The sequence below is a fragment of the Filicampus tigris genome, chromosome 18, assembly GCF_054856515.1.
Source record: "Filicampus tigris isolate MCC_2025a chromosome 18, RoL_Ftig_1.0, whole genome shotgun sequence".
Classification (NCBI taxonomy): Eukaryota; Metazoa; Chordata; class Actinopteri; order Syngnathiformes; family Syngnathidae; genus Filicampus; species Filicampus tigris.
The window spans coordinates 9,255,433-9,279,902 of record NC_141234.1 but is presented as its reverse complement, the minus strand read 5'-3'; the positions used below and the strand labels follow the sequence as shown (position 1 = coordinate 9,279,902).

At 42.2% G+C, this 24,470-nt stretch overlaps 1 protein-coding gene across 2 annotated transcripts in view; it reads left to right on the top strand.

The window, feature by feature from the left end:
• Positions 1–24,470, top strand: part of rapgef5a (Rap guanine nucleotide exchange factor (GEF) 5a) — a 36,688-nt gene that overhangs the window by 450 nt on the left and 11,768 nt on the right. The window contains exons 1-11 of one of the 2 annotated variants that reach the window (XM_086014565.1): positions 2,563–3,140; positions 6,042–6,092; positions 7,564–7,670; positions 8,146–8,267; positions 8,344–8,521; positions 12,757–12,838; positions 12,927–12,975; positions 13,122–13,195; positions 13,968–14,111; positions 18,457–18,596; positions 20,329–20,429. In XM_086014565.1, the coding sequence (XP_085870691.1) occupies positions 3,093–3,140; positions 6,042–6,092; positions 7,564–7,670; positions 8,146–8,267; positions 8,344–8,521; positions 12,757–12,838; positions 12,927–12,975; positions 13,122–13,195; positions 13,968–14,111; positions 18,457–18,596; positions 20,329–20,429 (1,096 nt within the window). In that variant the 5' untranslated portion in view covers positions 2,563–3,092. Of the gene's footprint in view, positions 1–2,562; positions 3,141–6,041; positions 6,093–7,563; positions 7,671–8,145; positions 8,268–8,343; positions 8,522–12,756; positions 12,839–12,926; positions 12,976–13,121; positions 13,196–13,967; positions 14,112–18,456; positions 18,597–20,328; positions 20,430–24,470 lie in introns of those variants that run through there. The other variant, XM_086014562.1, reaches the window with a different exon arrangement.

The window sequence follows — 24,470 nt, the reverse complement described above, 5'->3', positions numbered from 1 at the left end:
TGTACACACGTCACGACTTGTCCCAAGCGTGACTGTCGCAGGGGAACCGTGCGTGTTTGCGCCTTCGTCCATAATTACTCGAATTGCTGGTAAGACACCATACCTTCACACTCTGGTAGTCAAGGCAACCGCCCTCAGGTTAAGCTGCACACCCACGGTTGTACTAATGATCATGTGTATCATCATATACAGTAGGTAGATTCAATTAAACTGTCAGTGAATTCATCGTCGACCCGGTGGGGGGGAAAAAAACACAAAAGAACATCCATCATTCACAGCCTAGACGAGTTAAAATGACGTGATAAAATCATCACTGAGGATCATAAATCTTGCTGCAGGCGCATCCTCAGTATATTATTATTTCATAGTGGTCGCAATCTTGGCTCTATTGACCTAAGGTGATGTACTGTCTAAATATGAGTTACTGGACTGTACTGGTATGGATCATTATTCATAAGTAACGGATTTGCAGTTGCTTATTAACATTTTGACTTGTCTAATTTAATTCGCCTCTTTGAGTATATATTTTTGTCAAATTCCTGGTAAAGTGCAATCTCCAGTATGTATGGTATTTATTTTATTGTAGCATCTCTTTAAACAGACAATGAACGACAACTGTCGGCTGTAAATTGTAGAAATGCACTGAAAAGACAATTCTTGAAAATGAGGAAACCAAAGTCGAAGACAAAGAAATTATAATACCTTTAAATACCAATTTAAAAAAATGTACTCAGCTGGATCATTTGGCCAAATTTGTCTATGTTCATACTGCCGGTCAGTTATGATTATGTCAATGTGAACAGTAAAATTAAGATTTTTTTTTCGCATGTGGATATGAATAAAATGCTTACGTGCTCGTCCTATACGTCATCAGAAGGCGAAAAATGTCACGATTTTTCAACAAGACAGACTGGCACGTAAAGTAACGGCAGTCAAAGGAGCAGAAAATAGTGGCCAAAATAAGATGCTTTAGAACTGATAAATATATGGCCACAAAATGGGCGATGATGAGCACACTTGATTTCTCAGGTCAAGTGTCCCATTTGATTTCCTGTCTGTCAGTCAGGCCAAACTGCGCAGCGACCATCAATAATACATTAATGGTTTTATAGCAGGTTCGAAGAGTAACACACATTGGATTAGTCCACTGTGGAATTTTGTCGTGCAACCTTCTAAGAGATAGTTAGTCCATCTTACTACCTTGCAATTATGACAGATCCCAAAAAATAGATACTAAAACATCAATAAAACGTGAACCAATGGAGGATTAGTTTGTGGTATCATATCACAAGCTTCAGGACAAAATCTTCACGCTACGCTGATTATTTTACCTTTTGCTTGACTCATTATAGCTTCTGGCAAATGGCTCACAATTTTGCAATAGGACATTTGCATGTGTAGTATAAAAGTCTTTTGGAGTGATTATTTGCTCATGAAATACAGATTTTCAGCAAGCCTACTTATAAATCTGTCGTCTTGACATAATTTCCAGTGGTAAATCCAGTAGAACAACTGCTGTGATATGTTGTAGTGTCTCATAGCAATATTACACAGCCCTAACTGCATTATAGATTAATTTAGGATAGATAGAAGCAGGGGCGGAGCCAGAACGTGGCTAATGGGTGGGCCTGGAAAAATCAGGGTGGGCGTGAATATTCCTCTCACTCAGCACAATCCTCCTGTCCCGACACATCGTATATTCAGATAAAATGACAAACCGAATAATATGAAGATCTTCAGATCTTCCTTAGACAACCACAATGATGCCATTCTTAATATTCAATAAAATAAAAAAACACAACGTAACACAAATTCAAAAATAATTTAATAATTGACTAAAAATTTAAAAGTGTGTTGCTTTTTTTTTTTTTTTTTTTCACGAATCTCACTGGGTGGGCAGTCTGTCAATCTGGGTGGGCCTGTGCTCCGCCCCTGGACAGAAGTTAAAAAAGGGGTATTAAAGAAGTAACAGACACAAAATCCACCCGTTTTTAGCTAGCTCAGGGGGCGGCCATTTTGTCCCTTCTGTCGACTGAAGATGACATCGAAGTTGCTCAGGTAACGACCAATCACGGCTCACCTGTTTTCTGAAGCTGAGCCGTGATTTGTCGCTGCCCGAGCCCTGAGCATTTGTGATGTCATCTTCAGTCGACAGAAGTGACAAAATGGCCGCCCCCTGAGCTAGCTAAAAACGGATGGATTTCTCATGTTGCACAAATCAGAATGCCGTGTTTCAACTAGTGGGCCTGCACAGAACATATTTTTGAAGAAAGTATGTCAGGTGTGACATTCTTCTTGAAAGAATCATGAATCATATGGATGCGAGCATTTATCAGAGGCAACCGCTCTGTGCCAAGTGGTGTGCTCACAAGCGTGTGGGAAAATCCAAACTTGGAGATGTCTTTCATGTTATCCCATGAGGAAGCTTCCCGAGATGAAGGTTTGATGAAAGGAAAAGTCACGCTGTGCACCAAATGAAGCTGTAGGGGGGGGGGGGGGGGTCGGTTGAGAAAGTCACATGTGCAAGTCGCATCCATCCATTTTCTTCCGCCTACCAAATGTCGTGTCGCGGGGGGCAGCCGTTTGATAGAAGCCCAGACATCGAGGCCCGACTAATGTAGATGACCCCTAAACTTAAATGGCAAGGTATGTTGTTGTTGTTGTTTTAGCAAAGTTCCTCCTTGTCTGTCCATTCATTCATCGTCGCTTTGACGTCTCCATTTGGATTTCCTTGTGCGCGAGCGGTCTGTCAAGGAGTCAGCAGCAGTGCGAACGTCTGCGCGCGCGCGCGCGCGCGCGCGCTGTTTGCAATCTAATCTGAGAGCGATCCATTCCCGGCAGATAATGACCTCACGCTCTGCCGCTGCGCTCTTTTCTCTTCGCTCGCCCAGACAACACTTTGAAGTCGTCGCGCAGATAAGCGTGTCAGCATGTGCGCGCGCTTTATAGCCCTCATCTCTCTTCTCCGCTGACAACTAATGTGCGCCCCCGTGTTGGCGGCGTGTGTTTTGGGGAGGGGAAGGGAGTCCAAACACAGAAGACCTGAGCGCGCACAACAGTACGAACGAGTCACCGAGTGGTGAGTTTGTCAGATGAGACGACTGAGGGGAAAAGCAGACTTTGGGAACGTTAAACATTGGGTAAGTTGAGAAAAAAAAAAAGGAGACGGCTGACTTGCATTACAGTTCAGTGGTGCTTTAAGATACGAGTTTCATTTGTTCTGTGACCACAGTTGTAAATCAGACACATATCTCAAAGCATCCATAACAAAAACAAACCAACAGTCATGCAGACACAAAAGAAGAGTTTCATAACAACTGTAAGCCACACATAAAGCTGAAGTGATATTAGTTGTTTTTCGCAGAGGATAAAGAAAATGTGCCTGTTATATTGTCCACATGTATTGCAATTGGAAGTGGCATTAAACACTTTTTTGAAGAAGAATTGTTCTCTATATTCCAAGATGCTGCCTGTTTTGAAGTGAGTGTTGTTGAGTTCATTGGCAACATTCATCGCTTGTATATACATTTGTTGCTTGCAATTCCCACCCCAAAAATCAGCTCAAGTCATAAATCAGGTCACCACTGTAGTTTGATAGTTTTATTACTTAAAGGGGAAGTCAACCCCAAAATTGTCTTTACAAGAATATGCTCTACGCGCCTCCACGAGTCTAAATCCACCCGTTTTTGTCCATCTCAGGGGGCGGCCATTTTGTCACTTGCTGTCGACTGAAAATGACATCACAACCGCTCAGGGCTCAGGTAGCAACCAATCACGGCTCACCTGTTTTCTGAAGCTGAGCCATGAGCAACTGTGATGTCAATTCCGGTCGACAGCGAGGGACAAAATGGCCGCCGCGTGAGATGGACAAAAACGGATAGATTTGACTACTTAACCCACATTCCACAAACAAAATCGATTCCCTTTTAAATTCCTAATTTGAACACATTGTGGACACGAAAGCGTAGCCAAAATAGGCGTTGTGTCCCTCCCAAATTGACATCTCCAGCTGTGATGTTTTGACTCGCCTGTCTCTTTTAGCGCGAACCCGTTGATTGGTCTCTCTTCCCGCTGTCTCCGTCGTGTTGTGCGTTCTCTTTTTAATGAACGCAATTGAGATGATCCCCCCCTCAGCTCATTTCACTCCCTCTCCATCTGTCACGCTCGTATCCGTGTCATGTATATTCATGAACTTTTGTCAACGCGTCGTACTGTATCCTCTCTTCCTCCCTTTTCCGCGACGGTATATTGCTTCTCAGTCGTCTCCTCATTCGACGATCTTCTGAATTCATCACCGTGTGGGCGGCGAGTTGCTGATCTCTGATTTCGAACCCACAACTTTGTCAGCCGTCTTTTACTACCTGCACTCCTTGTCTCATTGTTTTGACTGGTGACATCGGCGGCCACGATCCTGCACGTTTCAAACGTCATTTCAAAGCACTCCGATGTCCACGGTGCGGCTGCTCTTGGAGCTCTTTTTTTTTTTTTTTTTTTTGCCGCCCGCCGCAAACATGCTGCGGCGGGGAAACGACAGCGGATGACAACTTGGTGTACAACCACTAGAATAATAATGAGGGCCGAAGTCAAGAGGAAGCGGGCTACTCGTGGCCCTATTTGTTAGGTTAGCAGTCACTGGAAAAGATATAATGCCCAGGCCAGCGGTATATTGATGGTTTGTCCGCTCTTTGTTATGTAGAAATATTTATGCGGATTAATTTTGCGTTAAAAAGGAAGTCAACCCAAACATTTTCTTGACAAGAATACGTTCTATGCAGGCTCACTAGTCCAAACACGGCATTGTGATGAATATTGCGTTTGTGGAATAGGAGGAATCCAGACTTTTTTTTAGCTAGCTCAGGGGGCGGCCATTTTGTCACTTCTGTTGACTGAAAATGACTTCACAAATGCTCAGGTAACGACCAATCACGGCTCAGCTTCAGAAAACAGGTCAGCCGTGATTGGTCGTTACCTGAGCCATGGGGAGCTGTGATGTCATTTTCAGTCGACAGAGGAGACAAAATGGCCGCCCCCTGAGCTAGCTAAAAACGGGCTCATATACCACAAATGCAATATTTATCAGAATGTCATATTTAGACTAGTGAAGGCACATAGAACATATTATTGCAAAGTTGTTGTTTTTTAACAACCTGCCAAATTTGAAATGGTAAAAAAAAAAAAAAATTGCCAAATATATAAATAATGAAAAATCAATTCGTCTGTTCTGAAACCACGCTTTGTTCAACTGTCAACTGTCACTTGTATGACCTAGAAAACGCGAGCATCCGTCTTATAACATACATATCGTCGCTGTCCTGTGAAAAACATATTTCCAATTTTGGAAACTTTTTCATTTTTCACTTTAATGCGATGTCTGTAACGCGCATAACATGATTCATGTAAAAATAAGAACATGGAAAAAAAAAACGGAGATAAATGTTTTTCCACACGACAGCAGCGATACAACATACACGTTTGAGCTGCAAAAATATTGACTTGACACCCGTACGCCATTTTGCAGCAGTTAAAAAGTGAATATTTTGCCTATGATTGAATTCCCGGGAGAAGCGGTCCATTATTCCAAACAAATCTCCCGCTTCGCTTTCCGGGCCCTTTCATTTCTTTTTATGTGTCATTTGAATCCGTTTTTTTATTTTCACGTCAAGGTGCCAAACGCAGTTGCCGCCGTCATCATCCGTAAAAAGATTAAGAGGCTATTTCCTGGTAGCAGAAGTAGTGGTAACTTGGGTGTGCCCAGGGCAAAGGCTTGCCGAGAGAGGAAGAGTGTCATATTTCGTCGATTTTTTTTTTTTTTTTTTTAGGTCAAGATAGTCATCACCCTCACACAAAAAGTGCCCTCTTAGGTAAAGTCAATCACAGGTGAATAAAAGGCGGGTGCCGAGTCTATTGAATTGTACACACTGTGACTAATGTGTTTGGCATTGGAAAAACTGGTCTTGCTCAGGTTGGACTTTTGTTTATTCTGTGTATTTGCACGCACGCGCGCGCGAGATCTCATGGCTGCGTGTTTGGTTTCTCAACAGCAATCGCCCGACACAGTCCCCGGACCAAGCGCCGGCCCCGCGGTAAATAAGGTGAGGGCTGTCGCGCGCACACGCAGATGATGTCATCGCTCGAGTTTAGCTAGGAGGCTACGGTGTGTTTGTTTAGCCTCAACGCAGGTGAGCTCGGTGCCGATTTTCACCTTGGGCCTCGTTTTGGGGCCGTTCCCACAATTTGCGGCAAATGCGAGTGTGAGTGTTTGTAAAATGTCGATGATTTTTAACATCGTGTTTAATTATTTTTTTTAGATTTCATTTGGCATTTTCTGAAATTACTTCATATTTAGTCTTTAAAGGGTAAGTCAACCCAAGCATATTTTTTTTCAAGAATATGTTCCCAGCAGGCCCACTAGTCGAAACACGGCATTCTGATTCATTTTGCGTTTGTGGAATATAAGTTAAGTAGCAAAATGCAATCATTTTTAGCCATCTCTGGGGGCAGCCATTTTGTCTTCTGTCGACTGAAAATGACATCACAACTGCTCACATCCACCAATCACGGCTGACCTGTTTTCTGAATCTGAGCCGTGATTGGTCCTTGTGACCAGTTATGATGTCATTTTCAGTCGACAGAAGACAAAATGGCCGCCCCCGGGAGACGGCTAAAAACGAGTGCATTAACACTTATTCCACAAACGCAATATTTGTCAGAATGCCCTGTTTCAACTCGTGGGCTTGCATAAAACACATTCTTGAAAAAAATATGTTTGCGTCGCTTTAAAGTCAGTTTGTTGTTTGTATTTTGTTGTCAAGCGAATGAGGACTCTGAATGGGGAAAAAATAAATAAAATGCAAAGCGGTAAACTGTCACCATTTGTCAAATCTGCAGGATTCAATTTGATAAGAACCTTCATTCAAAAAGCTCCAATATGAGCTTTGCATTGTGTTTGCTGCTGTCTTTTTTCCCCCGGCATTTACTTTGTCGTTTTGTTTTGACAAATTGTCTTGCCCGTGTTGACAAAATATGGAGCAGAACACCTAGATTGACCTTACAGGAGTGCATTTGAAAAAGGTCAAATCGAGTCCACGATGCTGCCGAGTTGAACAACAGACGCGTGTGGTCTGTGGCCCATGTATGGTCCAAGCCGTGGAATATTTGTTGCCTTACTTAATTCATTTTTTTCCTCTCGAATTGGTTGGTTAAAATGTATTCTTTTATTTCATGTATTAAGCAAATATATGAATTATTTGGGATGAAACAATTCACTCAAGCCTCGATTCGATTTTCACTTCCCGATTTTCGTTTCAATTGGATTTTTTTTTTAATCGGTTAATTGGTCTGAATCGATTTTTAATCGATTTTTATTTTCCGATTTTCGATTCGATTAAAACAACAGTGAATTGGTTTGAATCGATTATTAATCGATTTTCGATTAATCCTTGCATCCCTATTAAACTTGAATGAAGCGTCTTTTTGTGTTCGGCTTTATATTGCATTGTGAAACTTTTCCATACTCTTATGTTGTTGTTGTTTTTTTTTTTTTTTTCGTGTTGTTTGTCTCAGTCGTGCTCCCAGAGTTTTCCATGTGCCGGCCGAGCTGTGAGAAACGGTTTCCTTTCCCATGGACCATACCCGGCTAAAGACAAGATCCACCTCGCCAGAATCATACGGTACACTTGACCATTTTCCTTTGCATGCCATTCCTTTGGGATTGATCGACGTGTGTGATGAAGCATAACGACCGATGAACCGGTCAGAGTCGACATCAGTCCTGACCGACCTTGATAATGTAGTTTCGCAGATGTAATATCACTTTCCCATTCGGGAACGGCCCTTGAAATGGATGTAACGAAAACCGATATTCGGCGTTTTGACGAATGCCGAAATCGTCGTTTTTGAGAAATCCGATTCCTGACAATGGGTCAATTTCAAACTGCGTTGAAATTGAAATTGTTCTATCAACATATGCACAAAGACATTTCAACAAAATGAGGAGTTTTCATTTCGTGGGGAAATTTTGCTGCCAATTTTTTGCCGCCGAATACCGCTCGTCGGCCTCCTTGACTAATAATCGGTATCGGCCCTGAAAAAACCTCATACGGGTCTATCCCTAGCACATTTGTGAGCATTTTGTGTGTCCGACAGGCGCAGTTATGTGGGCGTGGAGCTGGTGCAGTGGCTGTGTGAGCAATGCGCCTACGTGCGTTGCCGGACCAGCGCCGTGCGCGTCTGGCAGGTGCTGCTGGAGCTGGGGGTCCTCCTCTCCGGTAAGGCCCAAAATGGCAGAAACATTAAAAGCGAGCCAGGAAGATTGCCTCCTAAATGAATGCTTGTCTTTGCCAGTGGACCAGCGAGTTGTCTTCTCAGACTCCAACACTTACTACCAGTTCAGTTTTGAGGAGTGCGACTCGACCTCCTGCGACTTTCGTGCCAATGAGGGGGATTGGCCCGAGGCGGTTAGGCTCCTCCTACAACTTGCGCCCTATGTTCAGTTTCGCTCCGCCGACAGAACCGACAGCCCGTAAGTCTCGGATGACTGGTTGTGTTGTTTTGGGGAATAATGGAAATCACGATTATTCAAACGATCATTTCCTTTTGGGTGCAAAACACGCACGTTTTTAAACATAAAGAAATATAAGACACATAAATGTAAGTAAGTTCCTTTTGGATCTACAAAATTATTTTTGATCAAATTCAAAGTTTGAAATTCAAGTATGATTTCCTTGCGTAAGCAAACAAACAAAATTTGAAAAATCGTTTTTTCTTTTAATCAAGGCGCAAATGCCAATTTGTCGATTTTGTGTGTATTCTATTGTGCATTGATGCATTTTTTACAAAAATGTAGTTTAAGCAGTCAAAATGATTAGTTCATTTTACAGGTTTTGTTTTTGGACGTTACAAAATGTTATTGTTTGTAACAAGGACAAAATGCAGATGTTAAAATCAAAAACATTTTGGTTTTAAAAAGAGTCATTCCGATTGTTAAAACAAAAACCACCGACTCGAGTTTTTTTCAAAGTAAAAATTGTTCATTTTCTCTCGCCAGCGATGTAACGATTCACAAAATCTTTCATTTTCTCCAGCTAGCGTTGTAACGATTCACTCAAGCCTCGATTCGATTTTCAATCCTTGATCTCGATTCTTTCATGTCGTCGCTGTCATGTGAAAAACACTCTCCATTTTTTTCCCCATTTTCTTATTTTTACATGAATCATGTTTCCGCGTGACAGACATCGCATTAAAGTGAAAATTTAAAAAAAACTTCAGCGTTTTTCACAGGACGGCGACGATCCGAAAGAATCCAAACCAAGAATCGAAAATCGAATCGAGTCTTGAGTGAATCATTACCGTGCTAGCTGGAGACAATAAAAGATGTTGTGAATCGTTCCATCGCAAGCGAGAGAAAATGACCGATTTTTACTTTGAAAAAAAAAACTGGAGTCGGTGGATGATCTGTGCGCAGGAGCAGGCGCGCGCCTGCTCACGCCGCACGCTCTCCGACATCTTCCTCTAATTCCAGCACGAGTCCAAATCCCTTTTCCGAGTTGTAAATCCTGGGTGTGCGCACCCCTCCGCATCCAGCGGGTGTCAGCTAAAGTTAATTTTGCCTTTCCGGTCGGTGCGCGGGATTCCTGCTGAGGCTGCCACTGAACTCAAACTGCCACTCAGATAAATGAAGAAAAGTAGCACGTGCGGCATTTCCAAAACGCCACCCCACAGCAGCTTTTTCAATCGGAAAAGGTGCGGCTTGGGCACCCTGAGAGTGAACAGCGAGCCCTGCTGCAAATTTTAACTCTGTATTATTTATATATATATATACATATATATATTTATATATATATTTTTTTAAAATAGTTTTTCCCCCCTATACACTGGCTTTGAAAATCTAGGAAGAAAAAGTGTGCTCTTTTTGATCCTAACTATTGGCCCAAATCATCGGTGCTGAGGATCTGCACAGATGCGATTATGCACTCAACGTTCTCATTCTCGGTCTGGCGCTCTGGACCGCCGTTTCTCCTTTGATTGCTGCATTTTTTGCTCTGCTGGCACCCGCTGCCCGTCCACCGCGCACGCCCCCGCCCACTTCATGTCCTTCGTCTGTCTCTCTCTCTCTCGCTCTCCAAAACGTATTGCTGTAAATGACAACATCAGTAGTTGTGTCGGGAAACACTTGCGGGTAGGGATGTGACGATTCGCCCAGGGCCCGGTTCGATTCGATTTTCAGGTCCCGATTTTCGATTTGATTCGATTTTTTTAAAACAATCGCTACCGTGCTTGTGGTGTCCTGCTGCGGCCGTCCACAAACGAAATGCGCAGCGACGTTTGGCGCAAGTGCATAATTTGATCGACACATTCGAAATGTGCTGTGCATCTGGAAAGAAAAAACGCTTCAAGGCATCATTTTCTAGGGGGGTAACATTTCGGTATGGCATGTTCGGTTCGGTCCACTGTAATTTCTTAGAATATCACCCGAATGGTTCACTTTTATTTATTTTTTCTAAATAATTGACCATTTACTTGTCATCTTTTCAAAATAAACATATATATTTTTAAAAAAATGTTTTTTTTGTTTTTGTACCGAAAATATACCGAACCGAAGTTTCCAAGAAACTGAACTGAACCGAAATGTGATTTAGCGTACCGTTACACCCCTATCATTTTCTAGATTTTTTTTTTTTTTTTTTTAAATAGATTTTTCGAGTAATCGAATAGATTAATCGATCAATCCGGGCAAATACATTTGAAATCATTCTCGATTAATCGTCACATCCGTACTTGCAAGTAAATCTGCTGAAATAAAAGTATACTTTTGTTTTATATTCCCTTTGTGTTTTTTTTCTTTTTTTTTCTGCTGTCCTAGCAAGAAATCCTGCCGGTAGGGATGCGACGATGAATCGAAAATGGCTCAAAAATCGATTCAAACCGATGAATCGAATAATCGAGACAAATTGAACCGGGACATCTGAGCACTCACGAGCCCTATATAGCGACACCTAACAAAAGACATAACATCCCTAGCTCATTAGAATATGCAAATTTAGACTGCAAAAAAAAAAAAAAAAAAAAAAGATGTCTTTCAATTTGTTTCCATTCCAGCAGCAGAGACAAGCACGGTAGCGTTTAAAAAAAAAAAAATCGAATCGAATCGGTTCTTGAGTGAATCGTTGCATCCCCACCCGCCGGCAATCATCATTTTCGGGCATCCATCACGATTAGGCATAAATATTATGCACTTTTGAAACGCCAAACCGATTTTGTCATCGCCGGGTGTCATAACCGTAATTGGACTTGAATTCCGATGAATCGCGCAGCCCGCGGCATGCGAGGTGAACACACACCTCGCGGCATCTTTTTACGGCAAACACGGAGGCGTTGCAAGAGGCAGTCATGCTAATCCGCCATCAGCGATGCACTGGAGAGCGGAGAAAAGGCAGTTGAGCCCTCAAGGGCCTGCGCGGATGTTAATTGCACACGATGACATCATCCTGAGCCGTTTTGCTTGTAAACTGCTCAAGTTGCAACTGTCACTCTGCGTTTGGTCCATCGACATTTTGCTTTGGTGTCTCATGCCTACACGCGCGCGGATCGGAAAGCATTTGCTTCGGTTCCGCCCGCGGCCGGGATCCTTCTTCCTCCAGAACAATTGCACGTTCCGCTGGGTTCCGTTGATATGAGAATTATATGCAAATGAGCGCTCACTTCTGCGAGAGAGTGTTCGGCCAGGAAGGCCATTCCGAAGTGCTGCTTTTCGAATGTCGACATATCGGGTGAGGGGCCCTCGGGCGCAGGTCGCCGATGAAGACAAAAGCGTACGGCCGTGTGTTATTGCTGGGGGGGGGGGGGGGGCTCACACTGTTTCCTGTGTACATCACACGCCAGTGCCATGTATGCAAGTTATGTTTTCACATATTTGCAAAGAGTGGAAAACCCCTTTGGAAAATGTAGAAACAGGGCGCATGGGGTGAATTGTCTTCTACATTGGTAGTCAGTTGGGATGTAACGATTCATTGAAAATGGATGAAAAATCGCTTCAAGCTGATTAATCGAATAATCGATTCACATTTGAAAAGGATGGAAAGCCAGCCCCTTTGGAAAATATAGAAACAGGGCGCATGGAGTGAAATGTCTTCTACATTGGTAGTCAGTTGGGATGTAACGATTCATTGAAAAAAAATCGCTTCAAACTGATTAATCGAATAATCGATTCACATTTGCAAAGGATGGAAAGCCCCTTTGGAAAAAGTAGAAACAGGGTGGATAGAGTGAGTACATGTTTTCTACATTGTTAGTTAGTAGGAATGTAATGATTCATTGAAAATTGATTAAAAATCGCTTCTAACTGATTAATCGAATACTCGATTCACATTTGCAAAGGATGGAAAGCCCCTTTGGAAAATATAGAAACAGGGTGTATAGAGTGAGTAGATGTTTTCTACATTGTTATTTAGTAGGAATGTAACGATTCATTGAAAATTGATGAAAAATCGATTCAAACCAATTTGTCGAATAATCGAGGCGAATCAAACTAGGACATCTCAACGCTCACAAGCCCTATACAGCAACACCCAACAAAAGACATAACATCCCTAGCAAGCCATGGTAGCAAATTTTTTATTTTTTTTTCAAATCGGAATCGGAAACCGAAAACGGAATCGAATCGGGCCCCGAGTGAGCGTATGGTTACACCCCTCGTGGGTCGGTCTTTGGATCGGACCGCAATGAATTAAGTGAAGGTGTTTTTGTGGTCTCTCCAAGGTCAGAGGAGGACTCTGAGGGAAACCGGGACGTCTGCGGCGAAATCCTCCAGATGAAAGCTCTAGAAAGGCTCACATCCACAGTACGTGCGTCGATGTGTGCGCAAACGGCTCCGGCCCAGAGTATTTGACGCTGTGCAATTTCCTCCCTTTTCTCGCCACGTCCGCCAGGTGCAAAGCGAGTTGGCCGCCGCTCTTGCCCGAAAGACGCGCAAAGCTCGTGAGTAAACACGCAGTCTATCGGGACAACTTGGCGTCGCATAAAACGATTACCCCCCCCCCCCCCCCCCCCCCCCCCCCCCCCCGCCGCCCACCCACAACCCCCACGCTTGTCTCTGATTTTTTTTTTTTTTTTTTTTTCTGCAGTATCAGAGCAGGACTCTGACGCGGCCGAGACGAGCCGGCAGGACGTCCACTCGCCAATCGCGGAGCCCGGCCCGGTAAAACAGACATCCGTTTTCGATTTTTTTGGGGGGTCGACGTGAAACCAGACACGAGCACAAAATGGTCCACGATGACGCGACACTGCGGGACAGCGGTGACTCAACTCTTAAGGAAATGAAAAGCCCCTAAAAAAAAAAAAAAAAAAAAAAAAAATCAATAGACTAATCTCCTGTTAGAGTGCTGGGATGCCCGATTCGAATCGATTCATCGTCCATTTTGATCGATTTTTCGATTCATCGTTCCATCCCTACTCACTCCCTGCAAATGCGTTTTCCACCTCGTTTTCAGGCATCATGAGGCACTTTGCTCTTAATTCAGCAAAGCCAACATGCTTAAAACTTTCAAAATCCCGATTCGAGGAGAGGCCAACACACTCTCTTCCCCGCGCGCGCGCACGCACGCGCACGCACGCACACACACACACGCACGCACTCCCGCCCACTTAGGCTGATAATCACTCGCACTCACTCTTTCTCCGCCAGATCTGCTGACATGGAGACAAAGAGAGAAACGCAACAGATAGCGGGAATTAGAATGTCGAATGAATAGCATTTGGAATAATGAGACTTTAGAGACATAGATAAAGAGTCCCTGGATGACTTTTTTTTTTTTTTTCCCCGTTTTTCCTCAAATGGGCCGAGCGAAAGTCATCACCAACTTCTGGATCAGGCGCAACTTTCCGATCCATCGCGCGAGCCAAGTGCGACTCTTCCCGTCATGTCTTGGGACTGCGGCTTGAGATATGTGTTCACGCCCTCCGTGTCGCAGCTGGGCGGCGGCGGCGGCGGAGGAGGCGGAGGCCGCGAGGAGCTGACGGGCCGACTGGGCTTGGAGGCCGTTCAGCGATTGGCCAAGGACGGCTGCCGGCTGCTGCAGAACCACAACTACCGGCTGGCTGACAGGAATCAGGCGGTGAGTCGCCGACGCCTCGCATGCTAGCCGTGGGCACGAACAAGAAAATGTTGAAAAGTAAGCGACAAATCAATTCCAAACAAAACTTTCTAAAATTATTATTATTTTTTTTTTTTTTTTTAAAGTGCAAATGTATAAATCCAAGTATGGTTTCCTTGCATAAACATAGAAATGCATGTTAATAATCGTTTTTTTTTGTTTTTTTTTTTACGATTGTGCCAATTTTGTAATCGTGGAGTTAGGGCCGCGCAATGAATCGAAATTCAGTTACAATTACGATTGTTACACTCCTCGATTATAAAATTGTCATAATCGTAAAAAAACGATTATGAATATCATCATTTACATTTCGATCCAATAGGGGTGGACCGATTATCGGCGCCGATATTTGGCTTTGTGACGAATATCGATAAAAACTCTGCCGGCCGATAATAAATCAATAGAAAAATGGAAACCAAAAAAAAAAAAACGATTTGTGGAAGTTTAATATTTCTGTCAATTTGAAATTTACTGTAAAAAAAAACTACATGGAGCTATTGTTTACATTTTTCCTTTCTCCTTTTTGAGATGAGATGTTGACGATCCTGGGTGCTCCCTGAACTTTTTGTTCGAATTTTATAACAGAGATGTTGATTGTCCAAAATTTCTTATAATAATGATTTAAAAAAAAAAAAAAAAAAATCACCGCTATGCAAACCTGAAACATTGTTCAATAAACACGCTTAAAGGCGTTACAACAAAGTTAAGAGTACATTTTCGATTTTGACGCCAATATTTTCCTTTTCGGCCTCCTCGACTACTAATAATCGGTATCGGCCCTGAAAAAAAGCATATCGGTCTATCTCTAATATCCAATATTTTTTTTACACAAGGAAATCCTACTTGAATTTCTACATTTGCACCTTTTTTCCAATTTCTTTGGTAATAACACATTTGATGACTTTTGTTTGATCCAAAAGGAATTATATCATTTATAGTGTTTCAAAAAAATGCAATTGTCTTTATATTTCTTACGTTAAAACATTTTCATGTTTTGTACCCAAAAATAAATCATCGTTAGAATAATCGTGATTTCACTTACTACCAAAATAACCGTGATTCTTTTTTTTTTTTTTTTTTTTTTTTTTTCATAATTTATTTCACCGGTTTTGATATCGGAGAAGACGAGAAGGAACGACTGCTTTTCCTCGACTAGGTTGTCATTGCGACCTGGTTTGACTTCTCTTTTTCCATGACAGCCAAGGCCTGACGAATTAGCACGGTCTGTTGCCATAGCGATATGATTCATGTGCGCATCACTGCCTTCTATTCACCGGACGTGAGTTTGATTTCATGCAATTCAGCGAGACGGCATTCTGCCCATAAGGTAACATGCACGTATAATTGGGGATGGACCGATTATCGGTCGCGCCGATTATCGGCGCCGATATTTGGCCTTTTTCCAAAATCTGATGGTTGATAAAAAAAAAATCACTTTAAAACTGTGTCAACCTCAAGGGACTATTTCTTTAATTTTCAGTTAACTTTATAAGAGATGCTAGGAACACTCTGCGCCTTTTGCTTTTGTTTTAAAAATAAAAACAAAGACAAGTGAAAGTGGAACATTTCTGTCATTTTGACGTTTTGGAGAACTTTATTTCCTGTGTAGAAAATTATCGGGAAATTTTCATTGACGACATACCGATGACCCTGGGAGATCCCTTTTTGTTCGAATTTGACAGCAAAGATGTGTATTGGCAAACATTTATAATAATACTTTTTTGAAAAATGAACGACGCAAATCTGAAAAATTGACGAAAAAAGACGATTCAACAAAGTTGACAGTGTTATTTATTTTTGAAGCCAATATTTTCCTTTCCTTTTTACTAAGCATGACACGATTCACTCGAGTCCCGATTCGCTTTCCGATTCCTGATTTTCGATCCTTTTTTTTTCCTTTTTTTTTAAAGTCGCTACCATGCTTGTCTCTGTGCGCTAGTCTGCTGCTCCGGCCATCCCCCAATGCAATTTAATCGATTTCTCGATTAATCGGCACATCCCTACTTTTCACCGAAAATGAATATCGGCTCCAAATATCGGTTATCGGCTTCCCCGGCTACCAATAATCGGTATCGCCCCTGCTTTGTGTGCATTGCTGCCCTTCCAATTAATGTGCTGGTCAACAATTGCTGCGGTTGTGTATTGGCTTTTCATTTTCCGATCCGTCATTTCCAGGAATTAGGCACTCGAGCTATCATAACACAGATACGACACACACACACAAGAGTGTTTCCTTTTTGTCTTTTCCATGAGGCCCGCCCGCCCGCCTTTCCTCCGCACGGGACGTCATGTGCGCACACACACAGCAGGGCGCGTGTCGTTTCGCCTCCGGCCGCTGTTCCCAAATCCAAATCTCCGCGGCGTTAAAATCTGCCCGCTGAAAGGCCGATGCGGGGACCCACCTGGCTTGAACCCACTCGGGAGAGGAAAGAGGAAAACGAGGTTTTCGGGCCACTGACAAACAGGATGCACAGATGGTCGCAAACTGGATTTCATTTCAATATTATAAATTGAGCTGTATATGTTCAGTTGAATCCATATTCAACTCGATTACGTAACACGCCATCAACACACATACACGGCCTTTCAATTTCCTACTTTGTATATGTATATTTTTGTACTTTCTGTGCCTTACATGTTTATCTGGCGCCCCTCTACTTTTTTGGGGTGTGTTTTCTTGCGATACTCGCATCACACAGCATGACCACTTTAAGCGTTGCACACACACACACTTCCTTTTGATCTTATGTTTGTGTGTGTGTGTGTGCGTGTTCACTCCTCCACTCTGGGATTGCTTCTGTTGTTCTTGGCTGTCTAAATGGTGGCTCTAATCGGATACATCAACAATTCGCTACTTTTATCGCCAATGCGGCAGCACATTCCCACAGCTCTTGCTAATGTATTTATAATCAGACCGCTTACATAATCGTTGCATTTTTTTTTGTTTTTTTTTCCCCCGTCGTAGTCGGTTCAGTTGAAGATGTAAGGGCGTTTGTGCACAGATTACATTTGGCATCAAAAATGGATTTGAGACCTTACAGTATGACATTTAGTTCCCGAAGACATGAAGTCTGCTTAAAATACGCATCGGTGCAAAAAAAAAAAAAAAAAAAAAAAAATCAATTAATCGAATAATCGATTCGATGCAAGGTGCAGGTCTGCTTCCACTGAACAAGCAAAGTCATGCCCGATTGTGTCCTTTCATGCATTTTGTGCTATGGATGCGATGGCATGTATGTTTGATAGGGATGTAACAATTAATCGAAAATTGATTTAAACGGCTTAAAATATACAGCCATGCAAAAAAAAAAAAAAATCGATTAATCGATTCGAGTCAAGATGCAGGTCTGCTTCCATTGAACAAGCAAAGTCATGCCCGATTGTGTCCTTTAAAGCATTTTGTGCGATGGTATATATGTTTAATAGGGATGTAACAATTAATCGAAAATTGATTCAAACGGCTTAAAATATGCAGCCATGCAAAAAAAAAAAAAAAAGCGATTAATCGATTCGATGCAAGATGCAGATGTTTTTCACACACTAGCGCACAAAGACAAGCATGGTAGCCATTTAAAAAAAAAAAATCGGGAACTGAAAATTGAAAAATGCGAATCGTTCCATCCCAAATGTTTCATACCATTTGCCCATCCATACATTTTTGAAAAAAAAAAATCGGGAACTGAAAATCGAAAAATGCGAATCGTTCCATCCCAAATGTTTCATACCATTTGCCCATCCATACATTTTTGCTGTTCGATGTTCGTACCCGGAGAAACGTCATGTACTTGATATGATACCCAGGATGCATCTGGGCTGCGAATTGAGACTGGCCGTCGCAGCAACCGCGATTGTCTGCCGGGCCCTCGGGCTGGCGGTGTGCAGCCAACATCTGGCGGAGAGACAATGCTTCTTGATCTCCTCTTCTGCTCCTGACGTCTTCTTTTGATCCTTTTGCTCCACCAGTATGCGATGACCCCCCCCGCCCCCCGCCACAAGCCCCCCCCCCCCCCCCCCCGCCGATTGTGCTCCCTTTTTTTTGTCGGCCAAGGTCTCGTCTGGTGCCAGTCGCAGATCGGGTTGCGCTTCCTGTTTAAAAGTAAAGCTCGTCAAGTCTCACCCAGCATTCGCCTGGAGAAACTCCAAACATAAATTGGAAAAAAAAATTGCCGATGAGATTTGTTGTATTGGCCTTTTCTACGATGTTTTTTTCCAATTATCGCTGCAATATGCTCGCAGATGAAGAAATGAGCCCTCTAGAAGTCAAATGTGAGTGTTTTCGTTCCGTTTTGTCCACTGTGTTGATCAGGAGGTGGTTGGACGGGTTTGTCTGAAGGAGCGAGGACGGGACGTGTTGGTGCTGCAAAGAGTGACATCGTCGCTGACGTCGCCATCCGAACGGCCCTCGCCCACATCGTCGGCGGGCGGGCCCCGAGAGGAAGACAAAAGGTCGGTCGAACTTGCAACCTATCGCCTTAGTGGGCGTGTCTCTACCTCGACTCGAGGCATCACTTTTGACGTATTTACCAAAGTCATGTTTTGTTGGTTTTAGAGATTGTAACGATTCACTCAAGCCCCGATTGGATTTTCGGTTTTCAGTTCGCGATTTTCGATTTTTTTTTTTTTTTTAAATGGCGCTCGTGTGGTGCTGCAGCCATCCACAAACGCAATACACAATTATGTTTGGAGCATGCGTGTAATTTGATCTACACACTCAAAATGTGGTATGCGTCTGGAATGGGAAAAAAACCCAAACATTTTTTAGCACTCTAAATTAGCATATTCTAATGAGCTAGGTTTGTTAAGTCTTTTGTTAGGTGTTGCTGTATACGGCTTTGTGAGTGCTCAGATGCCTGAGATCCATTTGAATCCATTATTCGATTAATCAATTTTTAATCAGTTTGAATCGATTTTTAATCGGTTTGAATTGTTTTTAATCGGTTTGAATCGATTTTTTATCGATTTTCAATGAATCGTCACATCCTTTGTAGGTTTGCTTTCTCACATAAAGTAAATGGTCTTTTTTTTTAATCAATTTTTAAACGCTTGAATCATTTTTGAATCAGTTTGAATCGATTTTTAATTGGTTTGAATTGTTTTTAATCAGTTTGAATCGATTTTTTATCGATTTTCAATGAATCGTCACATCCCTTGTAGGTTTGTTTTCTCCCATAAAGTAAATAGTCTTTTAATCGATTTTTAAACGGCTTGAATCCATTTTTAATCAGTTAGAATCGATTTTTAATCGGCTTGAATTGTTTTTAATTGGTTTTAATCTATGTTTAATCAATTTTCAATTCATCGTCACATCGCTTGTCGGTTTGCTTTCTCCCATAAGGTAAATAGTCTTTTAATCGATTTTTAAACGGCTTGAATCCATTTTTAATCTGTTTGAATCGATTTTTAATCGGTTTGAATTGTTTTTAATCGGTTTTAATCTATTTTTAATCGATTTCCAATGAATCGACACATCCCTTGTAGGTTTGCTTTCTCCCATAAAGTAAATAGTCTCTTAATCGATTTTTAAACGGCTTGAATCCATTTTTAATCAGTTTGAATCTATTTTTAAATGCTTTGAATTGTTTTTAATCGGTTTGAATTGATTTAGTCATCGATTTTCAATGAATCGGCACATCCCTTGTAGGTTTGCTTTCTCCCATAAAGTAAATACTTTTTTTTTTTTTTTTTTTTGGCAAGTGCATTTTCTTTCGTGTTTTTTCGTCCTTGTATGCTCAGACTGAAAGAACGACTAAGGGAGTGTTAACAGACGCAGGTTAGTAAGTGGGTGTGTGTGTGTTTAGCAATAGTTCCCTCCCAATTGTCTGCTGTTGCTATGAAAGGAAGTGCTCAAACTTTGGAGCTTGTACAGCAGATGACAGGAGGCACGTAGCCGGCAAGTTTTTCTCCCCAGCTGCGCAAAAAACGCCGATGCACTCAAACTGCCGAAGAGCCGAGCTATGAGGGCGGCCGCCAAGCAAGCGAGTCTTGCCCAGGCCGAGGAAGACTTTGATGAAGACGACGGCGATGAGGACGGGGGGGCTCCCATGCATGAGAACGTCGCCCGCGCTTTCGATGTTCCCCATTTTCGTTATATCGATGACGATGAGAATGTCGCGGGACGGATCAGCGGAAGCGGGTCGCGCCCTAGCGAGGACCGTTGTCATCGGTCTTGGTCTTTCAGGTATGTGGTGGTGTCGGGGACGCCGCTGAAGATCTTGGAGCATCTGCTGAGTGACCTGCGGCTAGACGACCAAAGGGGGGCGCCCGAGAGCACGGAGAGCGGTACGTTTGCCTACTTCCTAATAGGGATGGAACGATCAATCGAAAAATCGAAAATCAAACTGCTCAAAGTATGCGTTTGTGTAAAAAAAAAAATCCCCAAAAATCGAAAGAATCGATTTTTGTGATGGTTTTAAAATGAGCCATTCATCGAATCGCAATCGGGACCCGAACAGGCTTGAGTGAATCGTTACATCCCTACCTTCTAATCATATTAGTGATTTAATCTGGGAGGGCATTTCTGTATCATAAGTACGCGTGCCTTTGTGGAAAAAGTTTAAATTCCTTCTCTGAGCAGGCTCGTATCAAAATTTACTCCAAGTGTATCAAATCAGTTTTCGATATTGAAATGAATTGAAATGTCATCAGTCACATGTTTTCGTCTGTTAGAATTAGTGCTGTCAAGCCATTAAAAAGTTGTAACGAATTAATCTCAGCATTTTCCATCATTGATCGCGATTAATCGCATTTTTAATCGACATTTTTTTTTTTTTACGAGGCTTGGGTCAGCTATTTACTAGAGTAAAACGAATGTGCGGCGGGGGGGGAAAAAGAAAAGTACATTTCTTTTCAAACACTCTCCTCTTAGCTTTCTTTGATCCTTGAATACGATTCCTTTCCCGTAAAATATGACTGGCCCAAAATCTTTGATGACAAGCAACAAGTCGGAACAAAACCCAGCGCGTGTACGTTTTGTGTTTGCGTGCGCACGATCCAGCACTCGCGCAACAACCACATTCTGGTGCCGCCTGCAGACGTTGGAACTATTCCAAGAGATGAAACGCTCCAATGGCGATTGTGAAATGAGCCCCTCGGGGGATTGCAGACATTGCCGCTGCTAAACAACTGGAGCGGGCTGATGATTTCAAAGGATTCCTGCAATTAGGGCTGTGCAATTCATCGAATATCAATTCCGATTATTACACTCCACGGTTACAAAATTGGCATTATTCGAAAAAAAAACAAAAAAAAACGATTAGTGTAACCACAACTACTAGGATAGCTGGCAGGAACCAGGCGGTGCGTCGCCGACCCGTCACATGCACGAACAGGAAAATGTTTAAAAGTAAACGACAAATTCCAAACAAAACTTTCTAAAATTATTATTATTATTTTTTTAAAAAGGTGCAAATGTATCAATACAAGTACGATTTCCCTGTGTGAACATACAAACGCATATTAATAATCTTTTTTTTTTACGATTATGCCAATTTTGTAATCGTGGAGTTAGGGCTGCCCAATTAATTGAAATTCAATTCAATTACAATTACGATTATTACACTCCACAATTACAAAATTGCCATAATCGTAAAAAAAACGATTATTAATATAATCATTTACATTTATGTCCAGCACACTGTTTACACAAGGAAATCATACTTTTGTTGATACATTTACACCTTTAAAAAAAAATAAAAAAATTCTATAACTAATTTCAGAAATGTTTTTGGTCCAAAAGGAACTTACATAATTCTAGCGTCTTTATATTCCTTACGTTAAAACATTTTCATGTTTTGGGCCCCAAAAATAAACGATCGTTAGAATAATCGTGATTTCAATGTTTAGCAAAAGGAATCGCCATCACATTTTTCATCATCGAGCAGCCCTAAGAAAAACATTTACGAACTCTCTGATGAAGACAAACAGACACATTTGTCAAGCTTGTTCGAGCCAAACAAGCTAGCAAAACTTTTTTTTTTTTTTTTTTATGCAGAAGTTTATTAAGGCAGTTAACAGGAACAGCTTTGAAGAATGACTTTTTGGAGATTATGGACCACCAATGCAAGAAGTGTGTATAAATGCTGGAACCACCAATAGGTATTCGTTTGTGTCCAAATATAGAACGTAAAGTTTAAAAAAAAAATCATGAGAAATCGAGTCATTGGGCACGCTAAAACGTGGACGCTACGTCATCCAGCATTTTTCTTCTGGCTCCACCTCTCGGTACAAAAACATGTGGAAAATATCGTGGGAAGAATATCGAGATTTCACTCGACTGGGGTTTTAAAACTGATTCTAGCACGTTTTGGACTTCATTTTGTGAACATCGATGTTCGATTAATTAACTTTGATTAATCTGAGCAATGGGCATAGGGATGTAACGATGAATGGAAAATCGTTTCAAACGGCTTAAAATCGATGTAAAAAAATCTAAAGTAAAATCGGGATGGAAATTTTGATCACAAATTGATGGTTGGAAATTTTTTTTAAAATAAAGTTGATATGGAAATTTTGATGACAAATTGATGGTAACAGTTAAAATCTATTTTACAATTGTTTATTTTCCAGTTAAACTAACTAAAAAATTATTTGTTCATTTTCAGGTTTTTGTGTTTTGTAAAGTTACAAAAAGTTAGTTTGCAGCGATGGCAAAATGCAGATCTTAAAACATCTTTTGGCTATATAAACAAGTCGAAAAAAAAAACCCAGAATCGAATGAAAATCGGGAACTAAAAATCGAAAATGGAATCGGGGTGGGTTTTACGCGAATCGTTACATCCCTAATAAGCTATTGTGAAAAATTTCTATCAATTTTGCGGATTGTCGATTGTGCCCTGTCGCAACCGAGGCCGCGCTTTTGCGTAAATATCGAAATGCAAACGATTATTTTTTTTTTGTCGCTTCGGCCGCTTTGGCTCCGCGCGATGCCCGGGTGACACTTTTCCCGTTCTTCTTCTTCTTCTTCTTCTTCTCCTGTGCTCCTTGGCCGCCCGCTGCCACTGCGCAAATACGATTTGAATTTGACGATATTACGGATCTTCATCTCCTTCCTTCCTCGCCTTACAGATTCTTACTTCGGCCGCCCTTGGAAAAAACCCTCTTGTTCATTTTCCTTTTCCAGTACGTTTCGAGTAAGTCGAGTTGTATCTGCGCGATTCGCTTGGTTTCCATCTTTTCCCGATGCGCCTCCCGCTCTCGGAATTGGCGAAAATCGGCGATGTCTTCCTGAATTTCTTGGTATAATCTCTTCTTGGCCTCGGCTTTGCTCTGCGCGGTCTCCTCCTGTTCCTGCGCGTACAATTCGGCCAGGTACTTGAGCATCTCCTGTTCTTCGGACTTGGCCCGCTTCTCCTCCTCTTTGATCTTTTGCCTCTCTTGCATTTGTTGGTCCAGGCCTTCTCTCATGCGCTTGTTGTTGAGCACCCGCTGCCGCTCCTCTTCGGCCTCCGGGTCCCACAAGTCCTCCGTCTTTGCGCCGGCCTTGGCCCTCGCCGCGTCGCTCAACGCCGGCTCCTTCATCCTCACCATGACTTTGGTGGGGTCCATGTTGGTGGGCGTCTCGGGGAGGCTGTGCGTTTTCTTCAGCGGGTTGACTTGGAAGGTGACGTGCGGCTTGACGGACCGCTCGGCTTTCAGGAACATCTCCGTCAGGAATTTGTCCCGATGGACAAAATTGATTTTTTTTTTGTCGTCTTTCGACATGGTGCGGATCGGATCGGGCCGGGGGCGCGCCGGGTTTTTTTTTTTTTTTTTTTTTTTTTTTTAAAGCCGGGGTGCGCCGGTCCTGTCGGTGTTTGATGTATTTTTTTTTTTTTTTTTTTTTTTACCCAACCCAATACTCCAGTTGATGAGGCGCGACTGTGGTTTTGATTTGTGATGCACGCTAGCGTTGCAGCGCATTGTTACAAAGGCGGCGGCGATGCCATCATAAATGACATCAGTGATCATCGCCGCCATCACTGAGAAGCTGACTCCAAATGTGTTGATTGCAACGCAATTTGGAGGTTTTATCATAAGGCTTGCGTTTCCACGCGCAGGTCAGGTTCGTCTTTAGGTTTTCGGTGAACGCTGTTGACGATTGACCAAAGTATGTAATTTGATCTACACATTGAAAATGTGGTATGCATCTGGAATGGGGAAAAAAAAGTCAAGAAACCAGTTCTTAGAATTCCAAATTAGTATATTCTAATGACCTAGGTATGTTATGTCTTTTGTTAGGTGTTGCTGTAAACGGCTTGCGAGTGCTGAGATGTCCCAGTTCGATTCGAATCAAATCGATTCATCGGTTAGGGTTAGGTTAACCCTTGAATCGATTAATCGGTT